The following is a 12053-nucleotide window of genomic DNA, read 5'->3' as shown; positions in this document are numbered from 1 at the left end:
CACTGTCTCTATGGTTACAGACTACAAACAAGCTCTCTGTGTAGTCTGATCCTGCAGTCATGTATTACTCTACCCCCACCGTTCCTGCTTCTTGCTTACCCAGGGTGCATGCGGGTCAACACAGGAACATTCGTTCATCAGAATCTCCTTCCTTTTGTATACTAGTGATTGTTGACACTAAAAGGGTATGTTCACCGTATCACTAACAACTACAATAGCATATGGTTTACAAGTGATTTGATGTGCAATACATCTAAAATGAAACGTATACAGCTTTGCAAGTAGTCTTGGTTACAAATTATAGTGACATCTTGGGTATACAGCAGACTGATCACTGCCCGCCTCTTGCTTCCCAGGGTGCATGTGGGTCTACAAGGGAAGATTTGTTCCTCACAATATCCTTTCTCTTGTTGACTAGTGCATGTTGATACAGGAAGCAAAGGGGGGTGATTATTGGGTTAGATACCCACGACTAAAGGGGACAAGTGTATGTGTAACTAGGTTGGTGACCGTGTGACTATGAATATTCTTCTATAGCCTTCATTACGGCTGATCATGTTTGCAGTTATGGCTGTTGTGTTATGAGCAGAGAACAAAAAACATTCATGAACAAAACTCTGATAGAAAAGATAGGAGTGAGTGGCAGGCACTGCTCTAGACCCAATGCTGACCCTGTAAGCAAATATGGGTGTAAAGGGAAATGGGCCTAGCTGGTAGTCACCCACCTAGTCAATCCTACCCTTATGACCTATAACAACAGACTAAGTCTTTCTCCTTTGGTTTCTTCTCTATTCATAGCATTGGTCAACATTTGAGTCATCTAACTTCCTGCTGTGGTAGAAACACCAATTGGGAGTAAACAACCACATAGAATAAAGACCTTGTAATTGCCAAGAAAGTGATCCTGAAGATACAGTCACACTCCTTATAGTGGATACAAGTCATGAATGAAGCCATTAGCTCCAGTTTATTGATACTGCGGAAACAGCGCCTCTTTTGTCCATGGTCGTTTCTGGTATTGCATCTTATTTGTATTGCAGTCAATTGAACTAAGTTGCAATAGCAACCAAAGACTATGGACAAGACTGGCGCTGTTTCTAAAAGTAAGCAGAAATGTTCTTATCGTCTGAGCACCATTGAAGGGAGTCCGTCACCAGAGCCTAGCATATCAAACCAGCCCCGCAGATATATAGGTTAGGGTCACCTGAATCAAACAGTGTTGTGATTGTGATTCGCTGCCTCCATTGCCAAGACATCGCTGTTTTAGTCAATATGCAAATGAGCTATTTAGAACAATGGCACTACCCTCATTGCTCTAAGATTTACATACAAAAGGTATGTGTGGAATAGTCTTTCTAAAGGTTGTGCAAGGATGTGATTAGTTCAAAATGACTTTTGCCAATTATAGAGCCCCTTTAAGAAAGACTTGTCCACTCTGCTGACATGTCTTTTATAGTAAATATTAGTATTTCCTTTAAAATAACAATATATTATCTTGTTTTTGAGTTTTGCTTGTGCAGAGGGCTCCTGTAAAGCAGATCCATATTTATCATGTGTTGAGCAACCAGATGACAGTCTTCAGAAGTTTTTACTATGACCTAAAGATGACTTTTCATTACTTCCACTAGTTCCAACTCTTTGCATTCTTCAATCCTTAGCTACAGCATAGAGACAGGGACCGCCCAGATGACAATAGAAAGCCTAATTAGCATATTGGGTGGTGAAACTAACAGCACTGATTGCTCAGGAATAGTGGGGGCTAGAGAAAAAATCCAACTGTAGCAGAATCAGTGGAGCAGCACCTGTTAAAAGATGAAAAGAGTCAGAGTTGGTGAATTTGGTGAAAGGTTCTCCTTAATGAGGTTGAGATAACAAAAGGACTTCTGCTTGCTTTCCCAAACAGCCATAGATAATGGACAGTAGGTTGACGGTTCACCTTCAGAGGGTTCCTGTTCAGCACCTCTATATTTGTTTTGGTAAGGACAACCAGATGAAAGTCTTCAGAATTATTAACTATGACTTAAAGTGGACTCTTCACCTCCTTCAGCTCTTTGTATCTTTCAGTAGGTGCCATTCAACTGATGCTGGTGCAGTTGGAATTTTTTTCTGTAGCCCCCACCATTCCTGAGCAATTGGTGCCGTTGGTTTAAGAGCTCAATATGCTAAATAGACTTTCTACTGTCAGGTGGGCGGTCCTTCACTACCGCAGGGTAGTCCACCTGACAGTAGAGAGTCTAATTAGTATTTTGGGTGCTGAAACTAATAGTGCTGATTCCTCAGTAATGGTGGGGGCTAGAGAGAAAACTAGCACTGCGCCAGAATCAGTAGAGCGGTGCCAATTCAAGGAGGCAAAGTGTTGGAGTTGCTGAAAGGTCCTCTTTAAATAGCATTTCATAATTTTCCAAATGTATCTAAAAATACTGAAAATAAGGTTTAGAAGAGTATATATGTGGAATACAGCGGTTTGGATGGGCCACCTTGTGAAGAGGTTGTAACCACTAATCTCCTGAATGGTAGCTAGGGCAGTTGTCAGATGTGACCCCGCAGTAAATAGGTAAACATGTCTTCTCACTGCCTACCTTCTCCCGGGTCTTTGATGTCTTCGGCTACATTCGACTTCATTTAAGGAGCTATTGACACACTTCAGAAACTGGGCTGAACTTCCAAATATTTTGGTTTCATTTAGTGCAGGGGGAGGTTTGGGAGAAGTTGGCCTGTCTCCAATTAAGCGTCCCGAGCCTAACTCATCTGGACAATCATGGCTTGTAAAGGAATGAATGCATCTTTTATAGACCTTAACACCCAAAAGAAAAAATACTCGAGGTTTAAAAGTGCAAAGGAAAGTCCATCCGTACGGAGTCAAGTCAAAGAGCGGAGTCTTCCTCAGGATGCTCCTTAGATCTGTCACTAGCAACTGGATAGGGTCAGCTATGGGGGACTTATCAAGGACCTGCTTTCTACTGGTAATGCTCCTGTCTCTAATGGACCTGTCCTGTGCTGATCAGAGGAACCTGGCAAGTCCCTACGAGGAGGTAAGTTAACCTGGCACCTCATGTGTTGTCCTACATAGCAGTGTAATGTATACCTTCTGCTGGGTGCGGATGCAGAATATACTAAACAGCAATTATGTGGGAAATGTTAATCTCAATTTTTTGGGTTGGGTTGAAAAAATGCAAATTGGGGTAATTTCTGATTGCTTTTGATGTGCAAAATATAGTCAGACAAGTGTGAAAGGTGTTAACCATATACTTTCCTTGTAATATCATATTAGTCTGTATTGAATAAATCCAACCATTAGAGTTGTAGGTAGGCTGTTCTTCGGTTGCGCAGTTCAGTTTATTGCCCTTATTCTGTATCTGTAATCCCTGTCTTCTGTTGTTCGTGCCACCTGACAACCAGCAGGTGCCCCAATTGCCAACCATGTACATTCATAAGTCTCCCTGACACCACTGACTGGTGAGATGTCTTCCCCGATATCCCACAATATAATCAATGTCCTACGGCGTAATGGTCTACTTCTTTTAATACATTTTTGGAATATTCTTCTTCATCAATAGTCCTCTATGACTCCCTATACAAGTTGCATTGGGCGTAAATATCAGATTAGTTATGACTAGCACTGAAGGGATTGTCAAGTTTAGGAAATATTTTATTATTGAGGGAGGTTCCCTTTTTTTGGACCCTCACCTTGGTCTGAAAGACTGTCTCTTGCTCTGGAGGACCCAGCATGTCTGCACATTATAAAGTAAATGGGAACCATGTAATTCTTCATTCCTCCTGTGGTGGCGCTGCAGGGAACTTGAACACTTGCTACTGGGTTCTCCCACATATTACAACTGATCGCTTGGGGTTTCAATGGCAAAGTCCATCAAACTAAAAGGAGTTTGCAAAGTGGTATTAAGGGGGTTGTTTATAAGTAGATAATGATGGCTTGTCCTTAAGGTAGCTCAACAAGATCAGATTGGTGGGGGCCGATGTCCAGCATCCCCACTGATCAGCTGTGGCCGTCAGATATGCTCTGTGTATGAAAGCACGCAGCTCCATACACTGTGTAGTGGCCGTGCTCTTAAGTATTTGGTGCAGGTGCCCATGGGACCATAATGTCATTGGTGCACAATATATCTGCAGCTGCCATTAGTTGTAAAGCCAGATATAGGGCTTTCTATAGTCACAAGGGGTACCCATGTACATATTTTGGCCCCATGGCCTATTCTTGGCTTTGGTTTTAAGGAATTGTCCAGCAGTAGACTATTGATGACCTGTCCTATTCAAGTCTATGGGACGATGCTTGCAGTGAATTCTCTCACCTCTCCACTAGTGCTGTGCTAGTTCCAGACTGCTCTAAACAACTGATCGGTGGGGAAGTCAAGCCAGACACCCCCCCCCCAATCTGCTATCGATCATTTATTCTAAGGACAGGTCATCCAATATATAGTACTGGACAACCTATTTAATACCTAGTGACAGTAAACTTGCTTCAGTCAGGGGCATGCACAGAGGGGAAGGCGGGATACATAAGTGAAGTTTATTGACGCCTCATATAATCACACCGGGGAGACATTTACAAAGGGGCTTTAGGGGGACTCCTGATCAGTGTTCTGGCACTCCATGCACATGGGTGTCTCTACAATCTTGTGGATAGGGAATAAGTGTCCTTTAGAGCACAACTCCTTTAAGCAATATGAGAAGAAGCAGCTAGGCAATAGGAGAGAAAGTTGCTGCCAGGAAGTATTGACAGAGGGTGGTTTAGGAAGCATTTATGGGGCACTCGCCCCCTCCCTACACAGTGGCCTCCGCACATGTCACAGAACATTCCCACCACAGTCAGTGAATCATCCTGAGTCTACAGTTTCCTATGGTCCATGTGGGCGCTGTAAAGCAAATTTCGGAACGCTGTTAACACCAGTTTAAGTAAAACAACCAACCCCAAACATGTAATCATGAACAGACAATAGAATAGCAAATCTACCAGCAGAAAACAGAAACAGATGAGAAAAATATGTACCCGGATCTGGTTAGCATTACCGAAAAAAAGAAAACAATATATTCCATGTAAGGGAAGACGCAAAAAGCTGCTGGAGCTATTCTTGGAAATATTTGGTGGCCTGCGTTACACACTTCACTGCGCTACAACAGCGCCACACCTGTTCACAGGTTATGATTGGTATTGCAGGTTAGCCCAAGTCGCTTGAATCAGGTACAACCTAAGAACAGTTCTATTACTGTCTCTACATAAAGCAGCCATATTCTTGACAACTTTTCATTCTCCTTTAGTTGGAAAATACTAAAAGTTTCAAAGTTTAGGCCAGATAAAATTTTTGCAAAGATTGAATTGCAGTTTTCCTAGCTCATTTAAGCAGCAGTGGCGTTTTTGTAACTAAATCTTCTTACTTCTCTATCTCTCGAGTATTGCAAATGATTTCCTGGCATATTCCCAAACTCGACAAACTTGTGTTACCAGTAACAGCCCCAGAACCGACCCAAGGGCCTTGTTATAAATGATGGAAACAGACAATTTTCTGGCTTGTAATGATTTTCTATGGGTACGCGCTACAGCACAAAACGGGCACAAGTAAGAGAATTAGGTCATCACATGTATCCGTAGAAATAATTGCATAAATGAATGGAATCCTAGGAGAATGATAATGCAATCTTGATATTAATGATGGGAAATTTGTAAAAAATTGTATAAAATTTGTTTGCGTTTTTCATGTAGAGATTCAAGCGCCAGGTCCGCGCATCCAAGACTGAGGTAAGCAAGAAAAAAGAAGAAAATTGCTTCTATTTTGTCATAAAGTCATATAGTGCCACTGGTCTTGAAAGGATATGCTCATAAGAGTAGCTTAAGGTCCCTTGGCCCCAACGCAAAGGCCCCCCCACCTACCATGTAGCATTTGTAATAGTTCTATTCTAGGGTGGCCAAGGGGCTTTTGCCAACAGTCATGAGGTTCTGCTTACAATGACTGACAGCTTTGTACGTCCTATAGATACGCCTCTGAGCATCCCTATAGCAGTCATTCCCCCAAGGCTCCCTCTAGGGTAAATTTTTGCACTTGTACCCTCTCATGTTGAAGTTATATGACTTCTCGTGTTTATTTCTGCACATGTACACAAACAGGAGTCACCCAAATAGGAAATCATAGGAAATCTCATGCCCTACACATTATACTAAAATGGATCTGCTAGAATCCTTGAAACTCCCATTATATTTCAACTTGTTGACTTTAAAGGTGTTGTCTGATGACAATTTTGACTTCCTTGACTTGTCAATTAAATCCCATCTCTGGGACCCAAGACCTTTGCTTAGGACCATGGGCACTAAGCTCCTCAAAATGAGGTGTAAGGACAGTATTCTTACATAAAACACATGGACATTCATACTACATGCTACTGGTATGGATTGTACTGTAGCAGGTATGGACCTACAATGCCTCTAAACTGATTTGGCTTGGGACTATTCCTGAGGGTTCAGTTCAGTGGTGGCTGATCTGGGTGGGTTCAAGAGACCCCTGTGTCTAAAAAAGGGAATCAGCAGAGCCATGGCCTGTTAATAAACTCAGGTCAGGATAGGCAGATTTTGTCAGTTAAAAGGCCAAAGATCGGGACAGATGGAACAGCTACAGAGTCAGGTAACCAGACAGAGGTCAAACACAGGGGGTCAAAGTACCCAATAGCAAGAAATCACTTCTACGGCAACTAGACAAGCTAGGAACCTTTTTACTCACATATCTTCCAGGGAGGAAGGTGCATTTAATACACAAGTGCAAGGGACAGGCTGGGACCAGTTTACAGGATTAAAGATTGCTCAGACCCCACCAATAGGGAGAATGTTTGGTTCAGTTCCCCATTCTGTTTGCAATGGTGATCAGGTCCATTTCTGACTATCTCTGACACGTCCACTAAAATGAATGAAGTTGTGTGCCCTCTGCCCAACTGCCACAAAACGGGGGAAAAAATGCCTCAATTTTCCTGATTGGTGGAACCCCCCATCGTTCTGGAAGTTAACAATTTTTAAAATGGGAAAACCCCTTCTTAAAGGGCCAGCGGATAACCCCTATGGGCAGGGGACAGGATCCCAAGGCTTGGGAGCGCATTGCAATGGGCAATGACAGGGAAACAAAGGACCCAGCCCAAGTTGATCCCATCCCCCTTTTTTAGGATTCCTTTTAACAATCCATATGGATTGGATAGCTCTCTAAAATAAGAAGAGGCCCACAGCTCCACATGTAAATATGGTATCACTAAAATCAGGGATGTAGAAATTAAGCACAATACTCTCCTATGATGGGGTCGGTACAAGGCATGTTGGGTCAATTTAATTCTGGCATGGACGGGGGGGTTGATTTCTGATTTTCCTGCATTACATGTATGTTACTGATAAATACAATCTACTCAGAAAACCACAAGGAATTTATAATCGTCTTTGATTAAAGTAAAGACATCAGAGCAGAAAGATTTCTTCCTAAGCATCTCAGCATGTATCATAATGGTGGACATATCATGGCTGCGTTTGTTCTTGCCATCTTGAATGCATATACAGTACTGAAGTACATAAATGGTACCACTCCAAAGATGTGCGTGCCCTTCAACTACGAGAAACATTTCAGGAATGTGAGGTGGATGTTTACACAGCAATCCTGTGGTCCCTGCATGCTGGGAAAGGTAAAAAGTCCCAATCATTGAAGTTTCCCACCGTCCCTCTGTCCCCTATAAATAAACCCACATCACTTAACTCTTCAAAAACCTAGTATGTGTACCTGGGTTATCTTTTATATACAGTATACAGTAAATGCATATTCTGGAGGACTCAGCATATGTTACATGGACCGCTTGTTAAGTTCTATGGTAACTGTCTAATGCCTTATTTCCCCTTTGGTGGCACTGCAGGACAACTGAGTACACATAGTAGTTATTCAGGGTTCCAGTAGGTGATCACTTGGAGACACTTCTAACAAAAAGGGAAAGTCCAACGTGAACACCTTGAAAGAGCTCTTGAGACTTCCATAAACTTACATTGTATTTTCCAACTATCCCAAATTTGCTGGGACTGTCCTAAATTTTCAGTAACAATCCCAGGAAATTTGAGCAGGTCATGTCTCAAAAAGGTATGGGATTTGCACAGTGCTGCCTGAATTATACATTCTGGGTATTAGACATGTTCTGGTTGAGACATATATGTATCGCATACCTGCCAACTTACATGTATCGCACACTTGCCCTGGCATGGTAAAAATTTCTGAAAGGTCACACCCTCTTCATAAAAACTTAAACCCCTTTTGGGGCACAGTGTGCCCCTTTTTGTTGCACATTATAATTCTTTTTGTGACATGGACATGTAATGTGTTGGTCACACCCATTTTTTGTGATGTGACCAACACATAAAGTGCCCTTGTCTTTTTTTTTTTATAAATTCTTTATTTATAACACAAAATAAACACATAGAAATTTCAAGTGAAACAGCACTTAGCAAAAAAACAAAAAACGGATGGATCCAGAGAAACAACATAGGACCGAAAACTTAATATCAAATGGCGAGTAGCACAAAAAACAGGACATCTCAAGGACAAGCAAAGAGAGGCCCCAGCACTGCCCTACAAAAGACAAAAGAGGGGGAGGCAGGGGAAGAAAAGAAGGAAGAGAAAAAAAAAGGGGACGGGGGACCCCAATCCCAGGCAACGGGTAGATTCCCATTTGATGTGGGACCTCAACCCATTATGTCTCTGTACGGCTGAGACCCCTGGAAAAGGATCCAGGGTGTCCAAGCCTTCATGAACGCCTCTCGAGTATCTCTGAGAAACGCCGTGAGGTCCTCCATACATTGGATGTCCTCCACTTTGCGGAGCCAATGGCGGAGAGAGGGCGGGTTGAGGGACTTCCATAGTGCTGGGATGCAAGCCCTGGCAGCGTTGATCATGTGGGAGGGTAGTCTGAAAGATTTGGGAAATCAAACGGTGGACCCCATCCCAAAAGTCCCTCAACGCAGCACAGCTCTAGAAAACATGTAAAAGTGTCCCCTCCTCCAAGCCACAGCGCCAACACAGCAGAGAGGAGGACGGGAAGAACTTGTGCAACTTAGATGGGACATGATACCATCTAGTAAGAATCTTGTAGCCCGCCTCCTGATAGTTACAAGCCACCGAGCTCTTATGGGAAAGCTCCAAGATCCTGGCACATTGCGAGTCCAACAAGGACAAATTCAGGTCCACCTCCCATTTGCACAGGAAGGGGAGTCTTTGGCCCAGAGAAGGGGAGACCAAGAGCATGTAAAATTCCGAGAGGGAATGTCAGAGGAGGCAGGATCCAGTAAAGGCCTTTTTAAAGCCCGTGAGGGGCCTATCAAAGTCCCCGGAGCTGGGAAACGAAAAGAAAAAATGGGAGAGCTGCAATACTCGCCATGGGCCCTGGGGAGGAAGGTTTTGGTTCAGCAAGGAGATCTCTGTGAGAGCGCCAGGCACCCCCAAAGCGAAAGTGTATGGCTCTTTGCATTCCCGCCTCACTCCAACGCCGGAACGGACCCAGGGAGAGCCCTGCCGGGAAGGCAGGGTTGCCCAGGATGGGAAACAGGAGAGAAGGAGAGGGGGAAAGGCGATCTTTGTGGAAGAGCGCTCTGCACACCTTGAAGGCCAATAGTGGGGTGCGAGCTCAGAGAGGGAAGACGGACAGAGTCCAGCTAGGGGAGTATGTGAAGGGGGAGGCTCGAAAAGGAGCCTTCCAAGGAGATCCACTGTTTGAAAGGGGAGTGGCGGCACCAATCCAGAACTCTCTGTAACAAGGAAGCCTCGTAGTAATGGCGAGGATCAAGGAGGCCCAGACCTCCCCACTGCTTCGGTAGAGTCAGGATTGAACGGGCTAACCTAGCCCGTTTGCCCTGCCAGACAAAATGCAAGAGGTCAGTATATAACAACTTAAAGACTCTAGGAGGGATGTGAATTGGCAAGGTTTGTAGGAGACAGAGCAATCTAGGCATAAAGCTCATCTTGTAGATGGCACAGCGGCCAAACCAAGTGTAGGTACCTTTGGACCACCGTTTAAGGTCAGAGCGGTCTACACGAAGCAGGGGCAGGTGGTTCTTGGAGAAGAGCTCACCTGGATCCCCAGAGATCCACACACCGAGGTACTGAATGGCCGAATGGGACCACCGGAAAGGAAAGAAAGAAGCAAGCGAGGACTGGAGCCCAGGTGGCAGTGAGACATTAAGTGCCTCTGACTTCTGAAAATTTATTTTGAAGTTGGTAAGGCGGTTGAACTCATGGAGCTTGGACATCAAGACACGGAAGGAGGAGGCAGGGTCACGCAAGAAAAACAATAGATCATCTGCATAAGCTACAATCTTAAGATGATTGCCCCCCATCTCGAGGCCCACTACAGCGGGATTAGCTCTGATTTTCCGCAGCAAGGTCTCCAGGGTCAGCACAAATATCAAGGGGGAAAGAGGGCAGCCCTGCCGCGTGCCATTACTTATCGGGAAGGGGGAAGACAAAATCCCATTGACCCTGGTGGATGCCGAGGGGTTGGAGTTGTTATGGTCTGGGGGATCTCTGACCACGGACTGGCCCCGGACTGATAACTTCTCAGTACAGTACAGGAAAAACATATATAAAAATAAACAATAATAAGTATGAGCAGTTTGGACTTCTAGTGTGGATACTCCTACACCCTGCCTCGCACAACTAGAAGTAGCCGTGGGCCCGACTAACTTACCTGAAGGGGCACGAGCACAGCCGGAGAAGTAGCTAACCTGCAAAGGGAAATAGAGCCCCTGTCTAGCTTCACGTTTACGAAGGAGAGGCAGATACAGAACAAGCCCCCCACGGATGTCCAGACTTGGACTAACGGTGAACGTGAGTAACGCAAAAGCATAGAGAGAAAATAAACGTGAAACACAGAATAACTGAACTAAGCAAGGGATAGGAAAAAACAGAACTGAGTATCACACACTATAAAAACCCCTACCAAACAAATTCCAAACCTCCAAACAGAAAAAATACCTAGGGCTCGCTGCGCCCGGAACACTATGTCTGGATAGGAGCTCAATACTTAGCTAACAGTCTTGTGTGAACAGGAGCAAGAAACTGGATGGGCCGGGATGCAGATGGTAGCAGCTTCAGACAACAGACCATACTAGATCACAGGTACAGACGTTTAAGACCGGCATCAGAGAGCAAGTGCAACAGCCTTATATAGTAAGAGAAGGCCTCGCCCATGGCCTGTCAAATATTCAGCACTGCAGAGAACTTAACCCCTTCAGAGGCCAAGACACCAGGCACTGATCCACCAGGCAACTCACCACGTGATCCACGCCCAAGTGCCAGAGCAGAAACAGCATGTCTGGTGTGAATATTCCCCTGCCGTGCATCAGGTGATTCACGCGTTGAATGCCATCCGGAAACTCTGCGCCTGAACCGAACAGCCCGAGACTGCTGAGACCGGGTCATAACAGGAGTAAAGAGAAGATATCCAAGATCTCATAACTGGGTCTAGACCAATATGGTCCAGAACCTCGAACAGAAAAGGCCAGCCAACCTGATCAAATGCCTTTTCCGCGTCAGTGGAGAGAAGGCAGAGCGGGAGGTCCCGGGAACAGGCAAATTGGACAGCATTGATGACCTTCACAGTGTTATCCCGCGCCTCCCGGGAGGGGATGAATCCAACTTGGTCAGAGTGCACCAGGTCAAGGAGAAGGGCAGCCAACCTCGTAGCCAGAACATTGGAGAAAAGTTTCAAATCAACATTGAGGAGGGAAATTGGCCTGTAGCTCGAACATAGCGCAGGATCCTTCCCCTCTTTGTGTATGACTGCGATGTGGGCCCTAGTCAGGTCCGGGGGAAGGGAGCCACCCTCTGACAATGAATTTAAGGCATGCACCAGGGGGCCTAGCAAAACAGATGAAAATTTCTTATAATAGGAAGCAGGGCCGCCATCAGGAATTTTGGGGCCCCATACAGCCTAAGTGTCTGCCCCCTCCCTCCGCCATTTTAAAACTACCTTATTTTGCGACATACCAATTCTGTACTACATTTCCCTTTATTTAGCAGCATTACAAGGCTTAATCA

At 44.7% G+C, this 12053-nt stretch overlaps 1 protein-coding gene across 1 annotated transcript in view; it reads left to right on the top strand.

Annotated features, from left to right (window-relative positions):
* The first annotated feature begins 2792 nt into the window (after window positions 1-2792).
* ITIH6 (inter-alpha-trypsin inhibitor heavy chain family member 6) overlaps window positions 2793-12053 on the top strand; it is a 36514-nt gene continuing 27253 nt past the window's right edge. The window contains exons 1-2 of the mRNA XM_075260043.1: window positions 2793-3032; window positions 5717-5752. Of these exons, the coding sequence (XP_075116144.1) occupies window positions 2889-3032; window positions 5717-5752 (180 nt within the window). The 5' untranslated portion in view covers window positions 2793-2888. The remainder of the gene's footprint in view (window positions 3033-5716; window positions 5753-12053) is intronic.

The sequence above is a fragment of the Leptodactylus fuscus genome, chromosome 11 (genome assembly GCF_031893055.1).
Source record: "Leptodactylus fuscus isolate aLepFus1 chromosome 11, aLepFus1.hap2, whole genome shotgun sequence".
NCBI classification, from domain to species: domain Eukaryota; kingdom Metazoa; phylum Chordata; class Amphibia; order Anura; family Leptodactylidae; genus Leptodactylus; species Leptodactylus fuscus.
Note: the sequence above shows the minus strand (reverse complement) of the source record. Positions and strands in the feature narration are given on the sequence as shown.